The sequence below is a fragment of the Fusarium phalaenopsidis genome (assembly GCF_050370095.1).
Source record: "Fusarium phalaenopsidis strain FUZ10S chromosome Unknown contig_32292, whole genome shotgun sequence".
NCBI lineage: Eukaryota > Fungi > Ascomycota > Sordariomycetes > Hypocreales > Nectriaceae > Fusarium > Fusarium phalaenopsidis.
The window spans coordinates 750168-777568 of NW_028145410.1; the positions used below are offsets into that span (position 1 = coordinate 750168).

The 27401-nt window shown below is 44.9% G+C and overlaps 4 protein-coding genes across 4 annotated transcripts; 2 read left to right on the forward strand and 2 right to left on the reverse strand.

Moving 5' to 3' along the window:
* Positions 1 to 3587: 3587 nt before the first annotated feature.
* Positions 3588 to 4388, forward strand: LRP88_04552 (acetate uptake transporter family protein; the record flags this gene model as incomplete). Its single annotated transcript, XM_083241124.1, has 3 exons — positions 3588 to 3793; positions 3848 to 4243; positions 4295 to 4388. The coding sequence occupies 3 exons, from the start codon at positions 3588 to 3590 to the stop codon at positions 4386 to 4388; spliced, it is 696 nt and encodes a 231-aa protein (XP_083102272.1).
* Positions 4389 to 10724: 6336 nt separating this feature from the next.
* LRP88_04553 (POT family-domain-containing protein) lies at positions 10725 to 12611 on the forward strand (the record flags this gene model as incomplete). Its single annotated transcript, XM_083241125.1, has 2 exons — positions 10725 to 11155; positions 11204 to 12611. The coding sequence occupies 2 exons, from the start codon at positions 10725 to 10727 to the stop codon at positions 12609 to 12611; spliced, it is 1839 nt and encodes a 612-aa protein (XP_083102273.1).
* Positions 12612 to 17073: 4462 nt separating this feature from the next.
* LRP88_04554 (HPP family-domain-containing protein) lies at positions 17074 to 18008 on the reverse strand (the record flags this gene model as incomplete). The annotated part of the gene is made up of 2 exons (XM_083241126.1): positions 17074 to 17691; positions 17742 to 18008. The coding sequence occupies 2 exons, from the start codon at positions 18006 to 18008 to the stop codon at positions 17074 to 17076; spliced, it is 885 nt and encodes a 294-aa protein (XP_083102274.1).
* Positions 18009 to 25928: 7920 nt separating this feature from the next.
* LRP88_04555 (uncharacterized protein) lies at positions 25929 to 26654 on the reverse strand (the record flags this gene model as incomplete). The annotated part of the gene is made up of 2 exons (XM_083241127.1): positions 25929 to 26302; positions 26357 to 26654. 2 exons carry the CDS (start codon positions 26652 to 26654, stop codon positions 25929 to 25931), a joined length of 672 nt encoding a protein of 223 aa, XP_083102275.1.
* Between the last annotated feature and the right edge of the window lie 747 nt (positions 26655 to 27401).

A 27401-nucleotide genomic window follows, 5' to 3' on the forward strand; every position in this document is an offset into this window, starting at 1 on the left:
CAGGATGCGAAACGCTTTGTTCTAGCATCCAACTCCACGATAAGCAGATTCCCATTGCAAGCCTACAACTCAGCCCTCGTCTTTGCCCCAGAGGCAAGCATCGTCCGTAAAACCTTCCAATCACAACTTCCACTCTGGCCGATATTCGAGCCAAACTGGACCTCGCTCTTGCACACACTGGACTGCCGTGAAGGCGAAACGTCTTGTTTCGCTTTCTCGCCTCATGGCCTGCTCGCATCTGCGGGTGAAGCGCTCACGATCTGGGATCCTGCATCGGGCAATTGCATGCGAACGCTGGACCACCAGGAATATATATGGAATGTTGCCTTCTCAGCAACAAAGAATCTACTCGCATCAATTTCCGGTACTGATGAGACACACGTACTCCGAATTTGGGACATCACCAATGGAATAGTCTTATATAACTGGCGTCTTCATATTCCAACAAACCTCAGGCCTCCAATGGCCTTCTCTCATGATGCCAGGCAACTATACATCGTGGACCGGAGAGGTACGGTGTATGTTTACGATGTCGAAACAGGTCATCTCTTGCAAAAGTTCACGGAACTCGAGGCAGAGCCGAGTGACGTAGGTACCGTCGTGGCCCTCTCAGTAGGTGGCAAGCGGCTTGCAGTTGGCAGTCGCGGCGACAATCTTGTCCGAATTGCTCCTTCACCTTTCGACCCGGACGCAGCCCCCTTGGAACTCAATAGGCATGCGAACGACATCGAAGCAATGGCATTCTCATCAGATGAAGGGGTTTTGGTTTCTGTGTGCTATGGCGGTTATTTTGAGGCGTGGCTCGTCCCATCAGGACAACGTCTATATGCATTCCAGTTCCCTACGCGTCCAATCCTGACCTCAGGCCTTGCCGCATACAAGGACGAAAAGTTGGCATGGATGGACTTATTCAAGACCATCATCGTTGACCCCAAAGAGCCAGACAAATTTCGGAACATGAGCGACCAGGTGGGGGGGGAATTCGATGGATTGATCAGCTTTTCAGGAGATGGGAAACTCCTTGCCTCACTCAGTTCGAAGGAACTTTCGGTACCCAATGTGTGGGATACCGATATGGCATTCAAGGAAGCCAGAATCTCCCATACCAGTTCCGTGTATGAGACGATTTTCACGGCAGACCCCGACACTCTGCTATCTAGAGGACCTTATGATGTTATACTTTGGGACGTTCCAACAGGCAACCACAAACAAACAATTCGCTTTTGGGGCGATAGCGATTCAGAGGCGAACCATCCAACTGATAATGAAATAAACACCGTGGCCGTCTCGAAACATGCCCCTCTCGTTGCTGTGGGTAGGTTTGGGGGCATGGTTGATATCTGGAACTTGAAATTGGGTTCTTGCGTGCGAACACTGTTTACCGGGCATCCTCACTTTTCTGCGCTTTCTTTCACGGACGGTGGGGAAAAGCTAGTGTCGAGCTCATGGTCCTATGGTATCGAAACTGCCATTGAGATGTGGGATACCGAGAGCGGGGCCCTGGTCGGGGCACCGTATCGGTGTAAGGGTTCTGTTGGAGAGGTAGCCTTTTCACCCAATGGCAAGGAGGTAGTCATCGCTGAGAGGGCTGAAGCAACGGAGTCATTCATCAGAGAGGTTCACAATATATCAACAGGGGTGAACTATGGGCAAGTTGCTATGGCATTGCAACTTACGTTCTCACCTGATGGACGATACATCTTTGGGCTGAGTACTTCCTCAGAGAAATCCAAGCTTTGGTCAGGCTATATGTGGGTTACTGCAACAGGGGAATGTGTGTACAAGTGGCGAGGAGGGGACGATTTTCACTTGGACGTCCGTGGTATGGACATGGAGATTCCGAACTATGTCGTGTCCAACCTTCAAAGACCAAAGGGCTTTACAAACGGATACTACATAGATGGAGATAACCGATGGCTCATGAAAGATGGTCAAAGGCTTCTTTGGCTGCCTTTCGGATATGATGTGACGTGTGCAGCGGCCACTGGGTCAGTCATCGCAATTGGATTTGACGGGGGGCGGGTCATGATGCTTCAAGAGAAGGCAGGAATATTGACGGATGTCGAGATGAGCCAGAGTGATTGATAGGGTAACACAGCTTGAGAACTATTCTGAGTATAATATACTGCTCCGTGATACATTAGTGAGGAGGCTTAGATGCGGTATGGAGGCAGGCATTTATGCTCCTTATAGGTTTATTATGTTCGCCCGTGGTGTGCGCTGGAACGATCGGGAACTGCTTTCGTGAAGGGGCTCTATTCGAGAACTCGATGGTCGCTTGAAGGGCGCGGAAATTGTACTGTCAAGCGCAACTGCGCAATATGCATTAGGCATACGAATGAGAAAGGCGAAAGATGACTTTGAGCGAGTTCCAAGACAATTTGGGTCAAATATGCTACTCAAAATGGACTGAGAATGACTCAAGTGATGCGTCGACGAGAAATTAGGACTTAATTGACAGTTTCGGTAGGTATCAAGGGGCGATCATCGATACGGGGTGCGAGGTGCGAGGTGCGATGAGGCTGAAAGTACAAGTCGGCCGTCAAACTCCGCGATATAGCGGTCGCAAATCCAGGATGACGACGGGCTCGCGAGTTAAAAATGACGACTCCCTTCTTTTTTGTGAGTGAGGATGTCGCCAAGTCCGTCATCGAGCATCAAGTCGCAATCCCTTCACGCCATGTCAATATCGAAGCAGTTGAAACCAAATCTTGGCGACAATCGAAAGCATCCCACACCAAGGAAACTGCCGAAGCCTCTGACGGAGTCCCTCGGCCGCCTAAAGTACACTGTAACATAGCCCCTGCGCTAGCTTGGCCATCACGCGGCTGAAAAAAAAACGACCGATCGGTGTTGATTAGCCTGGTACTGGTAGCGCCACCTGGAAACTTTGCTTCTGTTTACGATGTGTTTAAAAATAAACAGTGGGATTGCAGCCAGGAAATGCAGCAAGAATGCAGGTTGGGATGAATGGGAAAAAACAAGTCAAGATAAGGTTAATATGCTTGAATTAAGCGATGACTTCTACATGAATGATTCCATCTTTTTACTCAATCCTTTTGATGAGAATCTCCTCTCAATGCTGCAGTCGCTGTCGGGGATATCCCAGCCAAGCACCCGCGGACCCCGTAAGCCTGCCCCCTTAGCCCCTGTCCTCTGGAGGCGCCGCTTTGTTCTAGAAAGGCCTCTTCAATAAACACCCCGTTCTCCATTCTGCTTGGGCCAGTCCTTAAAAAGTCAATCTCTCACGGCCCGGATTTGTCTCTCCGCCATGTCACCCGACTCTGACCCGGCTCATTATCTATTCTGAGGCCCGATCCGTCCACCGTCAGACCATCTCATGATCTCGCGACGTCGACGTAGACAAGTAGAGATAGTATAAGTATTCAAGATGGGCGATGCATCGAGGTTCAATCCAATCTTCAATCGTCTTCCATCGCTTCAAATACATCCTTCATATGCGATAAATCCTTTCTGCGCGATAAATCCTTCATCGGCGCAAAATGACCGGCCACATCTTTGATCCCAATAACGACTCGGACAAGACACTTGATCATCACCACTTCGTCCAAGATAATCGTCCGGAAATGGCTACCACCCAGACTTTCCGCATCGTCACCTCTGAACCTCGACGGTTCGCCAACCCATCGCCGCTAGGCCTCTCGGCCTTTGCCGTCACCACTTTTGTTCTTTCGTGCGTCAACATGCACGTTCGCGGCGAAACTAAGCCCAACATTGCCGTTCCCCTCGCCTTTGGCTATGGCGGTTTGGTCCAGCTGCTCGCTGGCATGTGGTATGCATTTCGCAACAGCGCCCGTGTATTATAGCATTTAACTCATTCGCCCAGGGAAATGGCCGTCGGCAACACCTTTGGCGCTACAGCTCTCTCCTCCTACGGTGGCTTCTGGATCGCCTACGGCATCCTCCTCACGCCTACATGGAACACCCTCGGTGCGGATGGCCCCTACGAGGGCGACACAGGTTCAGTTATGGGCTTCTTCCTCACCGCTTGGTGGATCTTTTCCACGATGCTCCTGATCTGCACACTGAAATCGAGCGCCGCCTTCTTCCTCCTGTTCTTCGCCGTCGACCTGACCTTCCTCCTCCTCGCATGCGAGAGCTACGCCAGCGACCTGGGCAACGAGTCGGCCAGGAGCGGACTCCAGCAAGCCGCCGGTTTCTTCGGTCTGCTAGCCTCGTTCCTCGCATGGTACAACGCACTGGCCGGCATGCAGGACAGCAGGTTTGTACACCCATGTAAAGCCGTTAAAGACCCTTGCTAACCTTGTTCTAGCAACTCCTTCTTCCGGGTCCCCATGTTTCACTTTCCATGGTCTGATCAGGGCATGCAAATGCGAAAGGAGAGAGCCCAACACGACTTGGCTTGATTGCATCTTGACTCCATCACTACCTGGTTCGATCGCCACTTGGCTTGATCGCGCAATATATTCTGTTCTTGTTTTTATAGATTATGACTTGGGAAAGACAAAAGTAGGTTAGAACGGGACTGCTTTGACTACCTAGACTAGACAGTAGGCCATATTTAATGTTACCATTCTACGATTACCGTTTCAATAACGTCCGATACACAGATAATATCTGATACATTGTTTTGACTCGTTCGCGGCGGTGTGTTTGCGCCCGAGCCGACCGACTTCAGGCTCAATACAAGATATCTCCCGTCGGTGCTTTTACCTGTGGCATCATGTCACATCGGCGCAATACAGACCGACGCTAAAGGCGAGGACCGAACCACGCCACGCAAGGGGCTTGGCAGAGCACCTGCGCCATCGACTGCCTCGATCGGGTCTGCAGGGCCGATGACCACCCCTGTCAGTTCGTTAGCATCTACCGACAGACAACGCCATGCAGTCGGCCCTTCGCTCGATCCAAATCTGCCGATGCGACCACCAAGTGGTCCGGATTGGAGCACAAGACCTGCCAAGGCGATTTCTGGCGGCAAGATATCTGTTGAGGCATTATCTAGAGGTGTGAGAACGAGGGGTGTACGATGAAGGTGTCCAGCTCGAAACTTGACAGATTGCCAAGACAAGCGAGAGCGGAGATACGGTCCGAATTTCCAGACACACATGCAATGAACTATAGGTTATGTTATTTTATAATAGTCGATTTTGATGCTATCAATGTTCCGAAAACTGTATTATTCGCTCCTATGCCCGAGGCTCCGTCTGAGTCGGTGAAGACAGAAGCGGAATTACCAACAAGAAATTCATTTACAGTGAGGCAAAATACCTACTCGTAATTTTTAATCTACTGGTCCGATTAAATCGGCTACTATGCAGACTCACCGAAAGACCTTAATGGGCTTTCAGGCTGTCATCAAGCAGGCGGTAGGATTACGAAATGGAAATACAGACAAGACGAGGGTATCAAGCGATCCTCAATAACACCGAGATCAGAACATAAATGAGCTCATGATGGATTCAACGGCCTTGGCCCTCCGGTTGCACGCCAAGCACCTCTAGTGAGTCACCATAGGACCCTAGGAGGCCGATCCAGCTCCGATAATATCGACGATGCTGTAAGAGACTAGTTGCTCAGCGCTGAAGCTTGATACCTTCGCCTCTCGAGGCTTTTAGGGGACCTTCTTGCCTCGTGGGCTCGCCTCACATACTGGAACGTCGTCGGCAGTGGTAACATCAGAAGGGGGCACAAGAAGGGTCGTGCGTGCGTAGAACGTGGAGTCGTTAGCGAGAACCACAAAAAGAGATCTCGGTAGTTAGTTGACAGTAGAGAACCCTCCAAAGAGTGGTCTGTGATTTCAATGGGGAAAAGGAAGCAGACTGGCCACATGTAGGGGAAAGAGGCGTTGCTGGTGACAAATGGGAAAACATCACCAACGTGGCGGTGTAGCCTTCTCCCAAAATATAGACAAAGAAGTGAAATACTATTCAAACCTTGGCTATATGATTTCATTATGACATGGCATTGCATTGCGCCGTTTGACGCTTTGAAGGGCAGCTTGACTCGGAAGGCTGAAGCTACACTGAAAGTTCTCAGCCGCATGACTAGTTGATTTGGGAAATGGCTTTCTTCAGAGCAAACACAACATGTAGCAAGATTATGGGAGGGCTAGAGTTGAATGCCGGTACAATATCTTGGCTAGGGCCTTGGCATTTGGCAGTTCTGGTTGAGCTTGACCAGCCTGCCTTTCACCAAGACAACTGCCAAGCATACTAGCCAAGCCAGACAATTTGAACAAAGAACTTGTACAAAACATCAGAAATTCAATACAACATGGATTCATCACCTGCATCTCAATAAATTTCTGCTCCACAATGAAACCAAGGAGAGTGTTCCCGCCCTTCTTGGATCCTCCTCGAGTCCTCGGTGACAACCGAGTTGAAAATAGGTCTTTGAAAAGCTTTTAGATACCACGGAGAGAAATAAGTATCTACAGAGATGTAAATACGAAATATTTAAGCAAGAATAAGAAAATTCTGTGTCGACAGACTTGCCTGGGCCATGGACCATGCCATCCGTTCTCACCAAACGGATGACTCACTCTGGCATTCTTCTACCCCCCACCCCCCTGGCCTATACCTAGTCTTGAAGTAGATATAATATTTCCGTAATTTAATCCCGAACGAAGTGGAGGCCATGCAAGTTATTTTCGGGCGTCTTTCCCTAGTTTGACTCTTGGTAATGGCCCCATACTGCCGCTTTTGCAGAGCAGCAGATGGTAGCTTAGACAAGAGAGAAACGATCCAACAGCCCTACGGCAGGATCCACAGGGTATTTGAAACCCCGGGATGTAACTTTCCTGGTCTGTACCTGGATGGTCGTAGTCATAGTCAACGATTCGTCGGCGCTGGGTAACGCCGCTTTCGGAGTAGCGACAATGTATCATTGCCAACACCACCTAGTAAGTGAATACTCCTTGTAGTTCACTAGTTCACTTTGTAATCTGACTACTTCACAATAATTTCAACGATTCCTCAGAATACTAAAAGTAGCTTTTTTGCTGAATGAGTCGAGGAGGTGAACGGCGATGTCCACTGGCCAGCTACCCGGGAGTGCCCCTATTCTCAGCTCAAACTTCACCTTTTTTTTTCTTTTTCGTAACGTGACTACAAGAAGCACATGGGCATGTGATTTTGAATTCTAAAGAGACATCCCACTATCTATTTAAACGTTTATTTACCAGGATGAGAGCATATTGAGGCCCAGCAGCTGTGTTAAAGCTGGAAAGGAGAACTCAAAGAAGGTTCTTCGGCAATTGCCACGTGAGAGTGGCAGAGCTAAGTCGAACGGTTCGACAGAATTCAGAACAGTCTTTCCATTTAGCCGAGAGGGGATCCCAAGGGATCCTGCTATCAGATATGAGCCTTCCTTGTGATGTTGCCTCCAAGATAACAGGCGACAACTTCAGAACCCACAGCAGAAGGGAGAAAGGTCAAGTGGCAAGGGACTGCAGCATGCTTCATGCAGATCTCTTCAGATCACCCGTCTAGAATCCATGTCATTGGATAAGATATGCATGCGGAAGAAGGCGGGAAGAATCCGAGGAAGCACACAAGAAGGCAAACATGGAGGGTTGCAAACACCACCAACAACCCGATCAAAACGGTCTTGGACCGTCGATCCCACGTTCTAGAGCCCTGATAGCGATTCCATCACCTGCAGCTGCTACTCGCTAGCACATGATCCCACCCCAACGCACTCCTTCGTACTCAATCTCGATTTAGCTAGAGTGGCAAAGCGGCCGCACCGTTGGCCTGCAACTCTGTGCCCAACTCAATCTCTCTGGATTAGGTAAAGATATTGTTTATTCAACGGGGCTGACCGTGCAATCGGGTTAAGAAACTGCGTGGTGTGGTGTGGCCCACATTCTAACTAAACGAGGGGAGAGGGCATGGACATGGGGTTGAAGCCCATCCATCGTTGCAGAAACCCTGAAGGGTAGGGAACCGAATGCTACCATGTGATTTTTCCCCCTCGCAAAAAACGAGAGCGAGGTTGGTTATGTCTGGAAATTGATGGGCTCGCTTGTGTGAGAGAGGGGGAAAGACACGGAGTTATGAAATGTTCAAGCCGAGATGTGTTGGATCGTGATAACACTCTGGCATAGCGTAATTCCTCGTCTAGCCCATGAATCCTTCCTGCGGTAAGAATCACAGCCAGACCTTCCTCTTTGGTGAAGCAATCATGAGCCTCTTGTCTATCGGGGGGTGCTAAAGGAAGCTCCAAAACAGTAGTTCAAGGATGACTTGAACATTGCTAATCAGAACCATGCCGGACTCCGAACGACCTGCCCGTTTGCAGAACAAGCCAAGAAAAAAAAAATGAACAACGTCCCCAAAGCCAAGAGAATCTAGCAGCGCCGTAGAACGCCCTATCAGGAACTAGCGAATCGGCGCGGCGTGCGGCTCTGCGGATGTGCCGCTCTGCCGGTCAGCGAAACAGCAGGTGCTTTTTTTAATCTAGAATTACTCAAGATTTACTGGGTTTCAATGACGATATCGCGGGTGAATCTTGCGAGATTGAGTACAAAAGCCAATGGTAAATCTGGGGAAGAGTTTCCATTACCTACTTGCCACGCGAGAAGCTCTCCACAGCAAGAGACTCGAGATGAGGCCTGAAGCAGCAATACGCGCGCTAAACAAAGGGTCCTCCAAAAACCCGGATTTTTTTGGTGTTAGTGCCCCGGGGGTGGTGGTCACTGCAAGGTTGCATGATGGGGGAGACTGTCTTGGCTTGGCTTCAAAAGTCCGTGGGGCCACCCATCGAAAGGAAAGCCGCCTGTCAAAAGTTCCCTCCCCTGGGGTGGAATGGAAGGTCTGGGCGTCACGCGCGTAATTGGCCCTGATAAACGCGCTGTTCGAATAGGGAAGCTGAAACCGTTTTACAAAAGAACATGGATAAACGCGGAGAATCATGGGCTTTGAGTCGGTTGTCGTCGGGCATGCGACAGCGGCAATCTGGCTTGAACCTTACGAACTTCCCCAGGTCCAAAAGAGGAAGTTGACGAGAAAAGGGTTCAATTTCAGGAGGCAAAATAGAATGGGGAAGTTTGTAACCCAGAGCTTTGATGTTGGTCCATGTGGGATCTGGTGATTTGTGGTTTATTCGGTGGAGACTGGGGAGAAATGGGTCTCATCAACCAACAGATGCAACCATCTGCAGATAACGGACTAAAGGTGATTTCACAAGGCAAACGATGCATCAACAAGACAAATCCCTTTGCCTCTCTACCTCTTTTTTGCCAAGAATCACGTCCAAACCTTTGTCAGCACTGAACATCCCTTCGCATCTTCCCCCAATCGCGACGGGCCTATCGCCAAGCTCCTATTCCCGACGGCCGCCCCCCAGACCCGATTAGGAAGGTTGCGGTTACATGAGAGCACCAAGGCGGCAAAAGTTCTCCCCCACAGGCTATATGACGTGCTGGGATATCACGCTATCTGGGTGCATGAGCCGTGTGCTGCGTTTGGACGTGCGATATGGACTGACTACACTGAGTAGAGAGACTGCTGAGGCTAGACTGATGGAAAGGTGGTTTGAGAAGAATGACACCAAATTCTAGACTATTGCCAACTCCAAACAAAAGTGCAGAGAGGGAGTAAAACACACGATTGTTAGCCACCACGGCCAGCTTTCAGACTGATCGGCCAAGCCAGTGACATTCAGACAAGCCACATCACACGTCGTCGCGGATCTGTAACCATCAGGAGACCATTCTTCTGCTATGATCGCCTCCAGCTGAAGCACGCAAAACGCCAGTGAAAAAAACTAGACTCTGCAACCAAACCTCCAAAGTGCAAAGCCACATCCCGGAGATGATCGCCACACTAGCGCCGGCTCTCCCGATCCACTTTCGGGTGGCTGACACCAATCAGAGAGTCAACATTGCCTTTCGGAGCCGAGGGTGGCTTGCTCCGGGAGGCGGCACGTCTATTTCCGGAAGCAGACCTCGGCATCTCTGGCGCCACGCCATCATTTTTCAGAGTTTTACACTCCCTCGACAAACCTGTGTGAAAGAAGAAGGAGAATAATGCAAGTTGCAAATCCTCACAGAGGCTCAAAACCTTGACAAACAAGCTTAATCCCCATGTTAAACCACCTCCGCGGGTCGACGCTTGGTGACTCAAGATGAGATATCACGAGAGTCAAGATACGGCTTTCCACCTTCCTTCCGAGCCTCAAACACATCCCCTGGTCTTCCCGCATGCTGCAGCGATCGACATCCACACCCCTCGGACGACTTTCCACCTGCCAAGTCGGGTAACAAACCCTTGCCCCCCTCCAAAAAGGCCCGAACCCTCCCTCCCCTGCGCACTCCACGACGGGCTGTCCCCCGCAAAGGGGAAGGACCCCCGGGTGGTGTTGGCCTTATCCCAAACGCTGGGACTTTTGTCGCATGCGCTTTGGTTGGTCGATAAGGTCATTTCCTCTTGTGGCAATCGTCGTCGACTCCGACGTCTTGGTACTGCAAGAGTGCTCGTCTCGAAGCATGTCTCAAGGATGGTTGCGTGCGCTACTGACCCATGGATGCTTCACTCAAGGTGGCAACGGCCAAGCCGTGCTGTCGGATATTGACCTGTAGGGGGGATTGGTGAAGCCATTGACTCTCATATAAGACTGCTCTCCTCGTCCCTTCTTGGTCCTTCTCTCCTCAGGGCATCCCTCGACAACTCCATTCCTCCTCATTGTCAACTCCATCAAACGGCCTCTTGCCAATAACAAGGCCCAGCTTGCCCAAGATGACAACCACCATCAACCTCGACAACGACGCCATCGCGCAGTCAGGTCTCGTCGACCCCGAGACCCGCGGCATCCCCCAGATCCCAGCCAAGGGCTCCATGGACGTCCGCCGCGAGGTGCAATCCGTCGACTCGTCGTCCGACGACGGGCTGCCCACCGAGGAGGAGCTTCGCACGCTGCGCCGTGTCTCTGGAAAGATCAAGTGGAGCATGTACACCATCGCTTTCGTCGAGCTGTGCGAGCGTTTCTCCTACTATGGCTCTTCGGTGCTGTACACCAACTTTGTCACCCAGAAGCTGCCCGAGGGTTCCACCACGGGTGCTCCTCTTGACCCCGATGGCCAGGCAGGTGCCCTTGGTATGGGAACTCAGGCTGGTCAGGGTATCTCTCTGTTCAACCAGTTCTTTGCCTATCTGATGCCTCTTGTTGGGTAAGTCATATACTCCTTTACAACTCAACAATTGCTAACAACATCCAGTGCCTGGATTGCTGATGCCCGCATCGGTCGTTTCTGGACTCTTCACCTCGCCATCGGTATCTCGACCATCGCCCACGTCGTCCTCGTCGCTGCTTCTTCCCCCGGAGTCATTGTCAAGGCTGATTCCTCCTTCGCCGCCTTCATCATCGGTCTCCTCACTCTCTGCGTCGGTACCGGATTCTTCAAGGCCAACGTCTCCCCCCTGCTTGCTGAGCAGAATGAGGACAACAAGATGCGCATCGAGGTTCAGAATGGCGAGCGCGTCATTGTCGACCCCGCTGTGACAAACACCCGAATCTTCCTCTACTTCTACTTTGCCATCAACTTTGGTTCCGTCGCTGGACAGATCAGCATGGTCTACGTTGAGAAGTACCACTCCTTCTGGCTGGCCTTCTTCATCCCCACCATCCTGTTCCTGACTGCTCCCATCGTCCTGGCCATCAACAAGAAGCACTACAAGCTGTCTCCCCCCACCGGCTCCGTCCTGTCCAAGTTCATGCGCATGTTTGTGTATGTTCAGAAGCAGTGCAAGCCCTTCAAGCTCAACTGGGACCTCGCCAAGCCCTCCAACGTTCCCGCTGCTGAGCGCCCCGCCTGGATGACCTACGATGACGCCTGGGTTGATGAAGTCCGCCGAGGTCTCATGGCCTGCAAGGTCTTCCTCTTCCTGCCCGTCTTCTTCCTCGCTTACAACCAAATGACTGGTAACCTGACCACCCAGGCCGCCACCATGCAGCTTCACGGAGTCCCCAACGATGTCATCCAGAACCTGAACCCCATCTCCATCGTCATCATGATTCCCCTCATTGACCACCTGCTGTACCCCGGTCTCCGCAAGCTTGGTCTCGCCTTCACTCCCATCAAGCGTATGACAACTGGTTTCATCATCTCCGCTCTGTCCATGGTTGCCTCTGCCGTGATGCAGCACTACATCTACAAGATGAGCCCTTGCGGTGACCACGCCAACGGCGAGGACTGCGACCCTGCCCCCATCAACGTCTGGGCCCAGTGTCTCCCCTACATCCTGATTGGTATCTCCGAGATCTTCACCAACGTCACATCTTACGAGTACGCCTACTCCAAGGCGCCCGAGAACATGAAGTCCCTGGTCATGAGCGTGAACCTGTTCATGAGCTGCATTTCCGCTGCCATCGGCCAAGCCTTCACTCCTCTCTCGGCTGATCCCCTCCTTGTCTGGAACTACACCATCGTTGCCTGCATCGCCTTTGTTGGAGGTGTCGCTTTCTGGTTCTGCTTCAACCACCTTGACTCTGAGGAGGACAAGTGGAACATGCTCAAGGCTTCCGAGTACAAGGGCACCAACCAGCCCAACGCTCTCGAGAACAAGCTTGCTCACGAGCACGATGAGGAGGAGGCCAACGCCCCCAGGGACATTGAGAAGGCTTAAATGTTTAATCATGTGGATATTATCATGCATCGCTAGCGTTAGTATTATACCAATTTGTGCTTGCGCATTTCGCTACAATAAGTTCCCAGCCTGGCTTGTGAAGGGTGCCTTTGAAGTGATGACCGACACATCGACAAAGTAGCAAAGAACCTAGACAAATACAAGTTGCTTGAATGAATTAAGGATGAAACAGTGATGTCCCCAATTTCGCAGGGCATCCAGTCTGCCATTTGCAACCGCCCTGCCAGCGAGTCTCGTTGCATGTTGTGGTACACTGACATTTGGGCTAATGGGTGGCCAGGCACCAAATCCAACATGAACCATTAGATATGCCTGGGCCTTTCGTAGTCTAGGTATTGCTTGAATCATGGTTTGCTAGTTAGCGGGGGCGGGTTTTGTAAGTGTCAACATTGAGCCGGCGACGGGTAGGCGCCCTCGCTGGTTGAGTGAGTCTCTGATCTCCCTCGACCAATACCGTAGAAGGATGCTGAAGCGCTCCTGGAGACAGTTGAGGCTCGGTGGGTGGTGACACTTGATATCTCCATCTCTGTGGTGTGGAGCATGTCTCTATACCACAGCTGGGCTCTCGCGCCATTGGCTTGTGAGTTGGTGTCGCTGTTTGGCACGTCGTGTTCTCACCATCATCTCGCCCTTATACGCGCCACGACTATCACGTATGGAAATATAGTCAAAGCGATGCGGCAGACTCCAGCAGCTGGAAGGCGAGCTATAGTGCTCAGACGGTGTTTACCAGGCAAATGGAGAGCCTCGTAAGCAATACCACACCCATTTTCAGTGGCCCAGTGCTCAGTTCTTCGCCGTTCTGGGCTTCATCGCGCTCTTTCTTACGGTATGAGCAAGCGCTTTTACGCGGTGAATTACGTTTAACTGATCGAGAATCGGAAATTTTCTGTCGTGTGTTGCCATCGGATACGACCCCATCAGTATAGACATGATGGACAAATTCGACGCTTAGCCGTCGTCCCTGCACTTTGGGTTCACTTCACTCTCCCGAGAGCGGTCGGACCTATGGTTCAATGTTACAGTAGATAGTATTCGCAGTCTCTAAATGCCAACCGTAACGAAGCAGTTGGCATAGAAGGAATTAAACTGCACTGTACCTTGGTTGAGAGGGTTAACCAGCCGGAGTGGTAGGGTAAGGTTGTTGGTCAGGTACCTCTGGTGGTTTGTTATGATGCAAAGTGAAACGACTGGTCTTGCCTCACGCCGGTCTCGCCGTTGTCTGACAAGCTCTCGCCGGCTATGAGACGTTCTCAGCATGCTCATACAAGGGGGCAATAGCACGTCGCTTCGCTTGCACAATACATCGATAATTACAGGCGACAGTAGCCAAGCTAAAGATTTTGTCTCACAATCCAGGTTGTTGAGGAGTAATGGACTTCGAAGTATCCCAAAGTAATCACTTCCGGCAAATAGGTCGCCACGGAACCTCTGAGGCCAACTACGTCGAGATGGATTTCTGCAGTGTCCCGGAAGTTTGCCATCATTTCTCCGGTCATTTGCTCCGGCCCATGGTACTTGTAGAGAGCCTTTGCCAAAGGCAGAACGCGGAAAACAGGTGCATCTCATTGAAGACAACACGACATGGTTCAGAGGAAAGGCATTGCCAATTGAACGGTAGAGGTTCGTCGTACCGTGTGGTAACAGCTATTTTATTTACGGCATTTAGTCTATTGTTTGGCCAATCCGCGAAATAGATGAGCCTTTAACATCGCGATACTACAGTGATCCAATCTGCGATCGCTAGGTCGACGGTGGCCTCTAACACTCACACGCAAGGCTTCTTTAACATTGTCCGACGGTTTGTCAATGATCGCAAACCAGTAATTATGCTTGGACGTGTGTTGTGTGAGGCGAAGGAGCAAGTTCTGGCCCCTGCGACTGGCGTCACTCTTGAATGCGATTAAGAGAGACAGCCACCGCCGCCAGATCACCATGTCTGCTGGCTAAGAGAACGAAACAGTTATGAGGAGTCCATGTCGTGTCGGAGATGTTTTAGCATATCCAATGTACCTCAGTCTCTCTCATTCAGGCATTGTCCGGGGTGCTGTTCTGTCGCTGGCAACGCAACGATGGTCCGGATCTCCAGCATGCCGGCAAGGGCAGCAACAAAGACCCATCAAGGTTCAGCAAACAAGACAAAATAACCTTGAGAAAATATTTCGACTAAATGCAAGGGGGTCTTTACGTTTAAGTACCCATTTCCCACAGGCAACAGACCCCAACCGTAGACCTGCGCACCTTGATGGCCTCGGCAAACCTTCAAGTCTTGATCCGCCCTTCTCTTCTTATTGCCGCCAGCAAACCACCACCCCAAACCATTGCAACAACGAATACTACTTTACATGATTCGGCTTCAGCGCCGTCATGCATTGATCATTGTGTTCTTTGTCATTGTGACTGGTGTCCTCCTCGAGAGAAGGAGCGTCACCAGCAGCAGCAACAAAGACACAACAACGGCAGTAATTGCGCTCTCTGTCTGAGAGAAAGCAATTGAAGTCATCGCAAGCAGAAAATGTCCTTGTTACACAATTTGGTAGCGCTCCTAAAAGGTTGTTATGTGATTTGATCGCGATGACACCGGCGCGAGCCCCAAGGTCCGGCTTGAAGACGAGCTGAGGTCGACGGTGTAACTACAAGGGAAGGGGGACTTGAACCATTCAAATTGCCAATAGAAAAGATATTTCTCTTGTAACTCGTTGATTCAAATGTGGCTTTGAAGATGTTGGCGATATTGCATTGATCCTTGTTAACCAGAGTGTGTTGGCCTTTCAGACTTAAGCAATATCCAGCATCAATCCTGTCGAGTTTTCACAGACCTATTTTAATCCCCTTTACAGGTAATTCCGAGGCCTGAATGGATCAATTATTCCTGAAATTGGTCTCGTCTTTATGCTCTGTAATTGGCGCGTCGGTATCTGTCAAGTCGGCCTTCCTTTTCTGCCCTGTTGGGTCAACACCAAGGAACATGACACGACTAAGAGCAGACACAGCTCGATTGACAAAAATATCATAGGCCAAATAAACGAACAAGGTTAGGATAGCTTTGCGAAAGCATGCATTGACTCTTCATTATAAGCAATAACTACTTTAGAACATTGACAGGATGGAAGTGCACAGCTTGCACAGCTTGTACAGCGCGCCTTTGGTGTTTATGGCTTTCAATGGCAGACGATGGGCTGTGTTGTCTTGACTCGATGTTTTAAGGACAATTGAAAGTTGAGTTGTTTTATGTACATGATCAAATGATCTGAAACAGCAACGGGTGAGCTCAATGGTCGTCACTCGAGTGCTCATTGTGTCATGTCTACTTCCCATTGTTGACCAAACTGTTCACTCTCGGCTCAGAGTCTACTCATTTCAACAATCCAATTTAGTTATTTTCAAGTCATTCTCCATGATACCTCACATCGCTTTATTAACTATAAGTCTTTCATACTGTCCTTCTTCTATGTCGTTTCCCTTCCTCAATCCACAGCATCGCTCAGTCCACTCGCAACATTACTCTGCTCTATACGCACTTCCACCACTTGTTCACCAAAGCTGACACGATGCACAACGACCATAAAAGCAACAACATCCCACCTAACCCCATGCCTCCTCCCAATGGTAATAACACCGAGTTCTCCGCGCAGCAGGCCCTGATGCAGTTTCTGCGCCTCCCAGACATCTACGGAAAGTCCCACTCCTTCCTCGAATTCCACGAGGATTTGCAAAGAATCCTACGGGATCTGGCTCCCTGACAGCTGGCCCTACTGGGATTTAAGGCATCGTTGTCACTACTATGGAACGATCGAGCTTTGCAGCAACATCAAGCAGATGCCACGTTGAGGCTACTCCCACCGCATCTACGGGAGCTGGCGGAGGACCTGTGTTTCTCTCGACCGGAGGATCTCCCGAAGGCGCAAGAGGTGGACTTTCCGATGGATGCTTGGTGTTGGCTATTCCGACAGGATCCATTTAAGCCGCGACAAGGCAATGGGCTTTCGGGGCCAGCTCTGTCAGCGCATTCGGCAACCGTATCCCCAGACCCAGAAGTTGCGAATGAGTAACGTCAAACAGACTATCTTTCAAGCGGCCTTGCCTAGAGTGATCAAGGTATGTACTCCAGTCGGAACGAGGCACTTATTCGCCAGCGTCGCCAGCTTAATGGGCAGCTGGGCCATCTTCAGAGAACCCGCCGCAGAACGGTCAACAGAACAATGGGCCGTCATAGGGTGAATAGGTCCGCAACAACCTTCCCCGGCGGTAGATTGTATGAATAGAGGTGAGTGATAATGCTTAAAAGAGCAGCGAGAGGGAAAGACAGTTGGTTGTAATACAGACACTCATTCGACATACTCTTCAACCTTGACCCGTGGCAATTGTGACTATGACCAATGACTCGAAGTGAAGGGAAAACAGCGCTTTCTATATTGGCGTCTTATATCCAAGACATGGTCTATAATCTATTGCTAATCTCCTCCAGCAGCTGGATCTCCTCTTGCATGAGAAAGATGTGATTCGGCAGCACCAGCGCACCACCTGGCTTGATGATGATCTCTTGTCCATCATGCCTCTCGTGCCTCTCCGTGTCGCTGCCATCCTCCGTCCTCATCTCCTCCGCCACACCTCCCTTGCTCTCAATGTCGCTCGGTGACTTGGCTCTCTCACCTTCTGTCCGTACTCCTCTGAGATCCTCGGGCGTCCACCAGTATGAAGGGAATGTTCGCTGAATGTTGTTGATGAGCAGCGCGACAACAAACATGATGGTGCAATTGAACAAGACAACAGGAATGAAGAACCATCCTAGCGCGAGTGATCGATCGTCGACAACAGCGAGAAGGCCTGTCGCGCCAGCAGGAGGATGAATCGTCTTTGTCAAAGCCATGACAGCCGTGACGGTCGCGCAAGAGATGGCGCCGCCCACCCAACGAATCGACTCAAAGTCATCGCTCAACAAAAACAGCTTGCCGATAGCGATACCGAGGATCGCAGCGATGAGCTGACCAAAGAAGAAGTTTCGCGGCTGCGCAAGAGGCGACTCAATAGCATAAAACTCGAGAACAGCACCCGCACCCTAAAGCAAGTCAGTACCGCATCATCCATCAATCAGTGACGAGTACATACAAAGGAGCCGACGATGATTGGCGCACCCCTTTCCTTAAACGATGGTATGCGCTCCGACACAACCTCAATAATAGAGAGCGCGCAAAAGATGCCGACAAAGGCCCAGAGCACGGGGACGACTGTGCCGATATCACGAGGCTTCTTGTGACGGTAGCCAAGAAAGTAGGCGACGGGGTAGGGCAGGTGACGCCACGGCGGCGGAGGAATGAAGCGATTCAAAAGCCGATCGATGTCGAACTTCCACGTCGTAGGGTCCCAGCGCGACATGGGGGGCGACAAGTGGTCTGACGGTATGAGGTGATTCCAAGATGCAAGATCTTGTCGAGATCGTAGATGAGATTGTGCCTGTCGGTGACGACACGATCAGGCGGTGATGCTGCCAACCGTTCGTCCGCCGCAGCAGAGAGAGACAGGAGTCAGAGTAGAACAAAGAGAGAAGGAAACTAGACGGTGACGTCAATCTTGGCCAAATTGTTCAATCGGCTCTAACAAATGCGTAATTTGCCAGTGACTAACAAAACACTCTGCAAACGTCGTGAGTCAAAAGAACAGACCAAACTGGGCTCCTCGCCCATCTAATAAACACCCCTCATCTTCCTTCTCCCCGCGGAGATCGTCAAATTGTCATTCCCGAGAAAAGCAGAAAGACGAGATCCCGAGGACCACCTCCTCCGCAACAAAAAAAAGTACCAGACAGGGACAACGCAAGGTCTTGCTCATCTGCTATTGGCATCACGGGGAGGCGATTTCGTAACAAAAACTCGGCCGGGTGCAGCTCGGGGTGCAGCCAAGACGGGTAATTGTGGGGCTTCCCCAGGTTGGTCAAATTGGAGCGGAAAGAGCGGAAGGAGCGGCAGGTGCATGCTGACATAACTACAGAGGGCTATATTATTACTAATCCCAAGGCTTATAAGTCTAAGGCTATAAACGCTATATAATTATTATATTTTACTCTATAAAAATACTCTTATATAGTATTTTGTATAATTAGTTAGCTAATGTATATAATAAATGAGTGAACCATTTAAGTAAGTGTAAAAGACTGAAGAATAGAGATAATATAGTCTTCAAAGACTATAGGGTAGGTAATAAAGATAGGAGGTGAATAGGCAGTGGAATCAGTCTTTATAAAAAGCTGATTAGCTAGGTAAGGAATCATAGAGTAATAAAAGTGGGTCAAAAGTAAGATAGGGTTATAATAGAGAAGACCAGCTTCCGATTGGTGTTTTTATTGCTTATCATAGTTAAAAATCTCAGGAGCTATTTCTAAGAGAAGGCCTTTAGCTTATATAGCAAACTGCTCGGAATCTATTAGCCCGACTCGGATAAAAGTTATACCGTCGGATAGCTCTGATTCCGGGCTTTGAGGCTATGTTGGTTTTGCTAGTAACGGATAACTAGAAGCCGAGTTATGGCATAATAGAAACTAAAACCTATAGGGTTTTAAACTAGGATATTTAAAACCGGATAGGAAATATCCTTTGGAAGGTTACGGCTTTAACGGCGTTATCGGGCTTATGATAAAGGTTTAAGTCTGAAGTTACGTGACCTTCCTAAAAGGGAAATAAGCCTAGAAAGGGCAGTATTAATACTCCCTTATATCTTGCTTACTTAAGCAGCTATTGCTTAGGTAAGCACTTTATAAGAAAGCGCATAAGCCAAAGTATAGGGTAATAAAATCCTAGGCTTATATATTATAAGCGTATTTTTCTAGAATTTTATTTATAAAAAACCTTCTTAGAAGTAAGGTATTTTACAGCCTCCCTTAAAGATATAACTAGTATAACTAGTCTATATATCTTTAATAGGTAAAATTAAGAGAAAAATAACTCTTAGGTTATATAAGGGAAAATCTATAAAAACCCTTTTATATATTACTTAATAAAACTTATATATTATAAGAAAATTAAGATTATAAAGGAAAAGCCTTTTAAGGCTAAAAAACCTTATTATAAAAATAAGAGAAAATTATAGGGATTTATTTTAAAGATAAGAAGTCTCTTAGTCTTAAGAAGTTATTAGGTTCTAAGCTCTTTGTGAAAAAGTCAGCTATATTATCCTTACCTTTTATAAAGAAAATATTAATATTTCCCTTTTCTAGCTCATCTCTAGTAAAGTGATAAGCTAAGTCTATATGCTTAGAATGCTTATAATTTCCTGCATTTTCAGCTAATTGCTTAGCAGCTAGGTTATCTGTTAAAATAGGAGGTATAGACCTATTATAACTTAAAGAAAGCTCTTTATTTATATATTTATATATATAATTAAGAGACTTAGCTTCTTTAGTAGCCTCCCTTAGGGCTATATACTCTGCTTCACAACTGCTAGTTGCTACGCAAGTTTGTTTACTAGTTTTCCAGCTTATAAGGTTATTATATAAATAAAAGCAATAACCGCTATTAGATTTTCTATCTTCTAGGCTACTGCCCCAATCAGCATCACTATAGCCTCTTATAATGCTATTTAGACTATTTAAGTCTATATTGCAATTATAATATAAGCCTAAATTAGGATAATTATTTAAATATTTCTAAATTAGGTCTAGGGCTTTAAAGTGGCTATTATTAGGTTTAGAAGAATATCTAGAGCATATATTTACTGTAAAAGATATATCAGGCCTAGTTTTTATAGCTGGAAATAATAAAGAACCTATTTCCTTTTGGAATTGTAATATATCTTCTTTAGAAGGAATTATAATAGCTTTTAATAGCCTTTCTGCATTCCTTATAGGTACTTTAGAAGTTCCTATATTTTCCTTATTAAATTCTCTTATTTTATTATATATATATTTGTTTTGAGATAAATATAAGCCTTTATTCTCTCTATCTATAGTTATATGTATTCCTAAAAAGTCTTTAATTTCTCCTAAAGCCTGGATAGATATATCTTTAGAGAGACTTTTAATTATGCTATTTATATCTTCTTTAAAGGGCCCTAAGAAGATTAGGTCATCCACGTGACATATAATAGCTATTTTTAGCTTATTATTTATAAAAACCCCGGTATCAAAAGGTATAGGGTGGAAGCCTAGGTTATTAAATAATTTAGAGAGTAATAAATACCAAAGTCTAGGACTTTGTTTTAGGCTATATAAGGCTTTATTTAGCTTTAAAGCTATTTCTTCTTCTTTATATTCTTTATTAGGGTATTTTATTTTAAAATCCCTTATAAATTCCTTTAAAATAAGGTCTTTAAACCCTATAGGAATAGTTATATAGATTTCTTTATCTATATTAGCATTTGCAAAAGCATTTTTAACGTCATATTGCATTATAAAGAAGTTATTAGCTATAGCTATTATTAATAAAAGCCTTATAGTCTCGGGTCTAGCTGTGGAAGCATAGGTCTTATTATAATCTATACCATAAATTTGGTTAAAACCCTGAACCATATAACGGGATTTATATTTAATAATATTATTATTATTATCTGTTTTTATTTTATAAACCCAACGGCCTTTTAAAGGCTTTCTTTCTTTAGGTAAGAAAGTTATAATCTAGGTTTTTTGCCTAATTAATTCTTCTATTTTAGCTTTCATAGAATTAAGCCACTTATAAGCTAAATTACAGCTTATAGCCTCCTTATAGTTATTAGGTTCTATAGGATTTTCTTTATTTACTAAGGCTATTATATCCGGGTATTCTTTAAAATCCTTATAGAAATCAGCTGGCTTTTTAGGAATTTCAACTGATATTTTAGGCTTATTATTTATAAGGCTAGGCTTATTATTATTTATTAAAGATTTTTCTATAGAAGGTAAATCCTTAAAGGTTATAGAATTATTATCTTTAATATTATTACTAAGAAAGCTATTTTCTATTATAGTAATATCTCTAGAAATTATAACTTGGCGTTTATTTAAATCCCATATTTTATAGCTATTAGTTAAATAGCCTATAATAACGCCTTTATAAGCCTTAGTATCTAGCTTATCTAGAGGATTAATATTTTTATAATATATAATAGACCCAAAGGTCTTTATTTTATTTAAGTCTTCTAATTTTAAGATTATATTATCTTTAACTTCTATAGGTGCTTTAAATCCTAAAGCCGAATGCGGGCTTCTATTATATATATAGATAGCTGCTTCTAAAGCTTCTCCCCATAGATATTTAGGTAAATTAGAAGTAAATAATAAAGCTCTTATTTTAGCTAATATAGTCCTATTTATCCTTTCTATAGCCCCATTAGGCTCTTTAGTATAGGGTGGACTAGTATTATATATAATTCCCTTTTTAAGGCAATAAGGCTTTATTTTATATATATATTCCTTAGCATTATTAGAGAAGAATTCTTTAATTCTTATATTATTAGAATTATTCTCTATTTCTGCTTTAAATTGCTTAAACTTATCTAAAGCTTCTGATTTATTCCTAATTAAATAGGCTTTTAAATATCTAGTAGCTTTATCCATAAAGGTTATAAAATAAGTAAACTTATTATAGGTAGGGACCTTAGAAGGACCCTATATATCGCTAACTATTTTATCTAGAAAATTATATTTTCTAATATTAGTTAACTTATTTATCTTATTAGTTAACCTAGATTTTATGCAATTTTCGCAGTTCTTTATTTTATATATATCTTCTTTATTATAAGAATATTTCTTATTTCTATATAAGAAATTTATAAGACTAGTATAATTAAGATGCCCAAGCCTTAAATGCAAAGAATATAAATCTATATTCTTTTTATTACTATTATCTATAGTATAATTTATAGACTCTTTTATTTTATTCTTAATAAAAATAGGTATAAAATATAAGCTATTTTCTTCTTTTCCTATACTAATTATTTCCTCTTTATTATTAAAAAGGTATAAAACCTTATTATTTATAAGAGAAGTAGTATTTTTTAAAGAAGATTGACTTAATAAATTTACTCCTAATTCTGGAATAAAATAGCAATTTTTAAGAATATAATTCTTATTATTATTTAAAAACCTAATAACTAGATCACCTATTCCTTTAACATTTATATAACTAGCTTTTCCCCAGGTTACCCTATGGTTAACTAGCTTATAATTAATAAGAAAATCCTTATTAGATACTATATGCCTAGTAGCACCTGTATCATATATAAAGTTAGTTATATTCTTATTATTATAGTTAAAGTTATAGTTTTTTACCTCTTTTAATCCTTTTAATAGGGTTTTTAAAGCTGGTATATAACTAGTTATAGGTCCTAATATATTATTAGTCTTTTTCTTATTTAAAGAAGATATAGATAGGTATAAAGGAGGGTTATATACCTCAAAAGGGGATTTTTCATTATCAGAGGGACTCTCTATATCAAGGTCTATATCAGATCCTTCCTCTAGGGCAGGAGAAAATTCAGTTTTAGTTATAAATAACTTTTCTTGTTTTTCTTCTCTTTTAGCCCTTTTAGACTTAGAATTTTTATTAGGATTTTTATTAGGTTTAATAACCTTATTATTATCCTTAATTTTAAAATTCTTAGGAGCCTTATTAGGGTGTAAGAAATAGCAATCCTTATCTAAATGCCCCTTTATTTTGCAATAAGAGCATTTATTTGCAATTTTCTTTATTTTCCACGGTTTTTTATTAGCTAAATAAACCGGGTTTTCCTTATTATCTAACCTTTTAGATTCATCTATAAGGCTAGAAGATAAGGATTTTAAATTATAAGCATTAGGGTTATTTCTCAAAGATTGAGAAATATTAGTTATATAGCTACTATAGCTTTCATCTAGATTATTTAAAATCCAGGCTATAGTTACCTTTTTAGGTATAGCTATTTCCCTAGCTTCTAACTCATCAGTTACTTCTTTAATTTTATTTAAATAATCCTCTATAGTAGAGTAATTAGATAAAGATAAATTAAAAAATTCCTTTATAAGTAGGAATTCTGAAGTAAATCCAGAAGAATTATAAAGATTTTTTAAGGCTTCCCATGCCTTATAAGTAGTATTTATATGCTTGATTTGTAAAAGTGGGCCGTCTTCTAAGTGTAGACGAATTATAGCTAAAGCTTCTTGACTTTTAGCTATAGGGCTTTCTTCTATAGTAATAGAAGTATAAAGCTTTTCTTTAGTTAATAAAGCTTCTAGCCTTAAGGCCCAAGTTATATAATTTTCACTTCCCTTAAGGGAGGAAATATTATATTTATTATTAGCCATTTTTAAATAGCTTATTTTTTAAGTATTTTATATATAAAATACTTAAAGTTATAGTCTTTTTAAGACTTAATAAAGAGAACCTAATAGTGGTTTTTCTTTTATTATAGCTAATAGCTAACCTTTACTAGATTTTACTAGTTTTATTAGGTAGTTATAGCTAATATATAATCCTTATTAAGAAAGTCTCTAATAGAAGGGTATTCTTCTAAGAGGAGCTTTTCTTTATATAAGAAATTATATAAAGTCATAAAAAGAATATCTCTATTAAATAGAGAAATAAAGGGGTATAGGGTAACTGAAACCCTTGATTTTCCCTTAATAGTAGGGAGATAGATAGTTAAAGAAGAGTATTCTTTAATATCTAAAGGCTTGTTATAGTCTATTATACAAGCTGAGCAACCGGGCTCATAACCTGTAAAAGACTGAAGAATAGAGATAATATAGTCTTCAAAGACTATAGGGTAGGTAATAAAGATAGGAGGTGAATAAGCAGTGGAATCAGTCTTTATAAAAAGCTGATTAGCTAGGTAAGGAATCATAGAGTAATAAAAGTGGGTCAAAAGTAAGATAGGGTTATAATAGAGAAGACCAGCTTCCGATTGGTGTTTTTATTGCTTGTCATAGTTAAAAATCTCAGGAGCTATTTCTAAGAGAAGGCCTTTAGCTTATATAGCAAACTGCTCGGAATCTATTAGCCCGACTCGGATAAAAGTTATACCGTCGGATAGCTCTGATTCCGGGCTTTGAGGCTATGTTGGTTTTGCTAGTAACGGATAACTAGAAGCCGAGTTATGGCATAATAGAAACTAAAACCTATAGGGTTTTAAACTAGGATATTTAAAACCGGATAGGAAATATCCTTTGGAAGGTTACGGCTTTAACGGCGTTATCGGGCTTATGATAAAGGTTTAAGTCCGAAGTTACGTGACCTTCCTAAAAGGGAAATAAGCCTAGAAAGGGCAGTATTAATACTCCCTTATATCTTGCTTACTTAAGCAGCTATTGCTTAGGTAAGCACTTTATAAGAAAGCGCATAAGCCAAAGTATAGGGTAATAAAATCCTAGGCTTATATATTATAAGCGTATTTTTCTAGAATTTTATTTATAAAAAACCTTCTTAGAAGTAAGGTATTTTACAGTAAGTAAACCAGTCATACTATGCACCTAAAAATTATAAATCTTAAATTTCTAAAATCTGCTATAAAATAGCTATAAAGCTTAAAAGAGTAGTTTTATAAATATAACTGAAAAAGTCATAAGCTTATGATTTTTTAAAGATTTTTAAAAAATCTAATTAATTTTAAAAAAAAAAAAACAGTGCAAAAAAGAAATTTTAAAAGAAATTACTTAATAATTTTTTTAAAAATTTAAAAGTAATACTTTAAAAATATAGATTTTTTAATTAATCATATTCTTAGTTTTTAGCTTAGATGAATTTTTATTAATTTTTCTAGAATTTTTTAAAGTAATCTTAGATTTAGGTGGGATTTATACTATAGGGTATTTTTGGTTCACTTGCTTGACTGGTTCACTTACTTATCAAGTACGTTATTATTATTCTAATTTTTTTTTTATCTTTTTTTTATTCTCCTTAGCCAGCCTTACACACATGCTACGTGGTGCTTAACGAGACATCAAGGTCCTTCGCGTGAAGCACTCACTCCAAACACAAGCCCTCTCACCGCGGAACCTACCCGTCCAACACCACATATTACGATCGCATGCCACACATTGGGTCACACAAGCGACAATAGAACGCCGTGGCTTGACAGCCTTCTAGAAGCGAGCGATTAGTGCTAGCCAGGGGCCCTGGAACAGCGTGTGGCGTCGTTGGACAATGTCTGGGGAGACACATTGACTTTGAGGCTCTTGAACAAAGCTATTTGGAGCACTTCAGCTTGTCCCCCGTGGGCGCCAGATGCGACACCCCAGACTTGGCAAAGTTAATAGCAGACATTGGTGTATAGATTGGACATTAAACCCTTCCAGTGAATAACCCAAGTCCGGATCAATACACAGCTGGGATGGGCAACCAAAGGCAACGTCAACTATGGGTTCGCAGAATTTCCCCAAGTACCGCATGGCCCATTGCTCATAGCCCACACCCACGATCCATCCACCGTCGCCCTAACCACGTTGGCCGAGGTCGAGCGGATCTTGGACGTGCAATCCACACGGTGAGGATACTGCAGGGTGTTCATGGATAGCGGGGAGTCAGGCGCCCCAACGGCAATCCTGTTTGCCTGCTGCTGAGCTTTGGGTGCTCTGGCCTTGAGCTTGGGGACAAACTTGGGGTTCGATTGAATGGGGACGAAGCCGGGCGACGTTGGTATGACGACGGGTGTCCATATGGTGTTGTAGGTTGTTGATGTCGAATAGGCTGTTTCGATGACCTCTATAGGAATCGTGACCCACGTTGTGTCTGTGTTGAAAGCTATCCGTACTGATTTGTTTCTACGTTAAGGATTTCAGTAACCATAAACCGTCTCGGTCACAACATCGGTGTCAGGATCAGCAGTCTGAGTGGTTCTGACCTTCTTGACAGCAGTCAAGGTTTTGGTGACGCGAGCAATAGGGATGATGATGATGTTGACCTTGTGGATGACCCTCTTGGTGATGGTAATCTTCTCAACCTCCCTTGATGTTGTTCGCGGAACGTTGGCAACACTGATAGGTCCCAGCTGGGTGGCGCAGACAACGTCTTGGGGTGCTCCCAAGGCAAAGGCCTCGGCGCCAAAAGTGAGCAGACAGGTGAGAGATCTCCAAGCAACCATGACTGGATATCCCTACCCAATGACGTCAATGGAAATTCTCTGAAACGGACGGCAAGAAGTTACGGGCGACTCGATGCTCATGTATATTCTTAGCGCCCACATTTACTCTTTCATGCATCCTAAACCGCTCAATCGACCAATTTCCCCATCTTTGCCTACTGATGTTGCTTGACCAGCCCCCATAGTGTTCGAGACTCAACGTTGAGAGTCCACTCCGTTGGCACTATTGCCGGCGTAGCGGATTATCTACATTCATCAAAGAGGAATTCAGGTGGACTTATTCTACTAACTTAAGCCATAACCAGACTTTGTGGCTTGAATCGTAGCTCAAATGAGAAACATGGCCGCTCAGCTGGCCACGTACAAAACGGCACGACTGCCAACTGAGAAAATCTAGACTATTTGTGACCATGGCTCAACGTGGCAGAGACTATCTATCAGTCTAATGACCGGCATGACCGAGACTGTTGTCAAATACATATGTTCAGCCCACCACTAAGCGAGACAGGAAGCTGTGCCTTCCTATCCGTATGATCAGATCATGATTTCTTGGCAGCGGAAGATTTATTGCTGTCCTTGTTCCTCTCTGTGAGCCAGCAGTAAGTTGCGATCTCAACTTGTGCGACATGGCAGACCGACAGTCTCCCCGGGACCTTTATTCTTCTTATTCGAGCAACAGCAGACAGTGATTGAGTTACAAGGTTGGCTCCAAGGCTCCTCAGTATTCCAGAATTATCTGGTAATTGT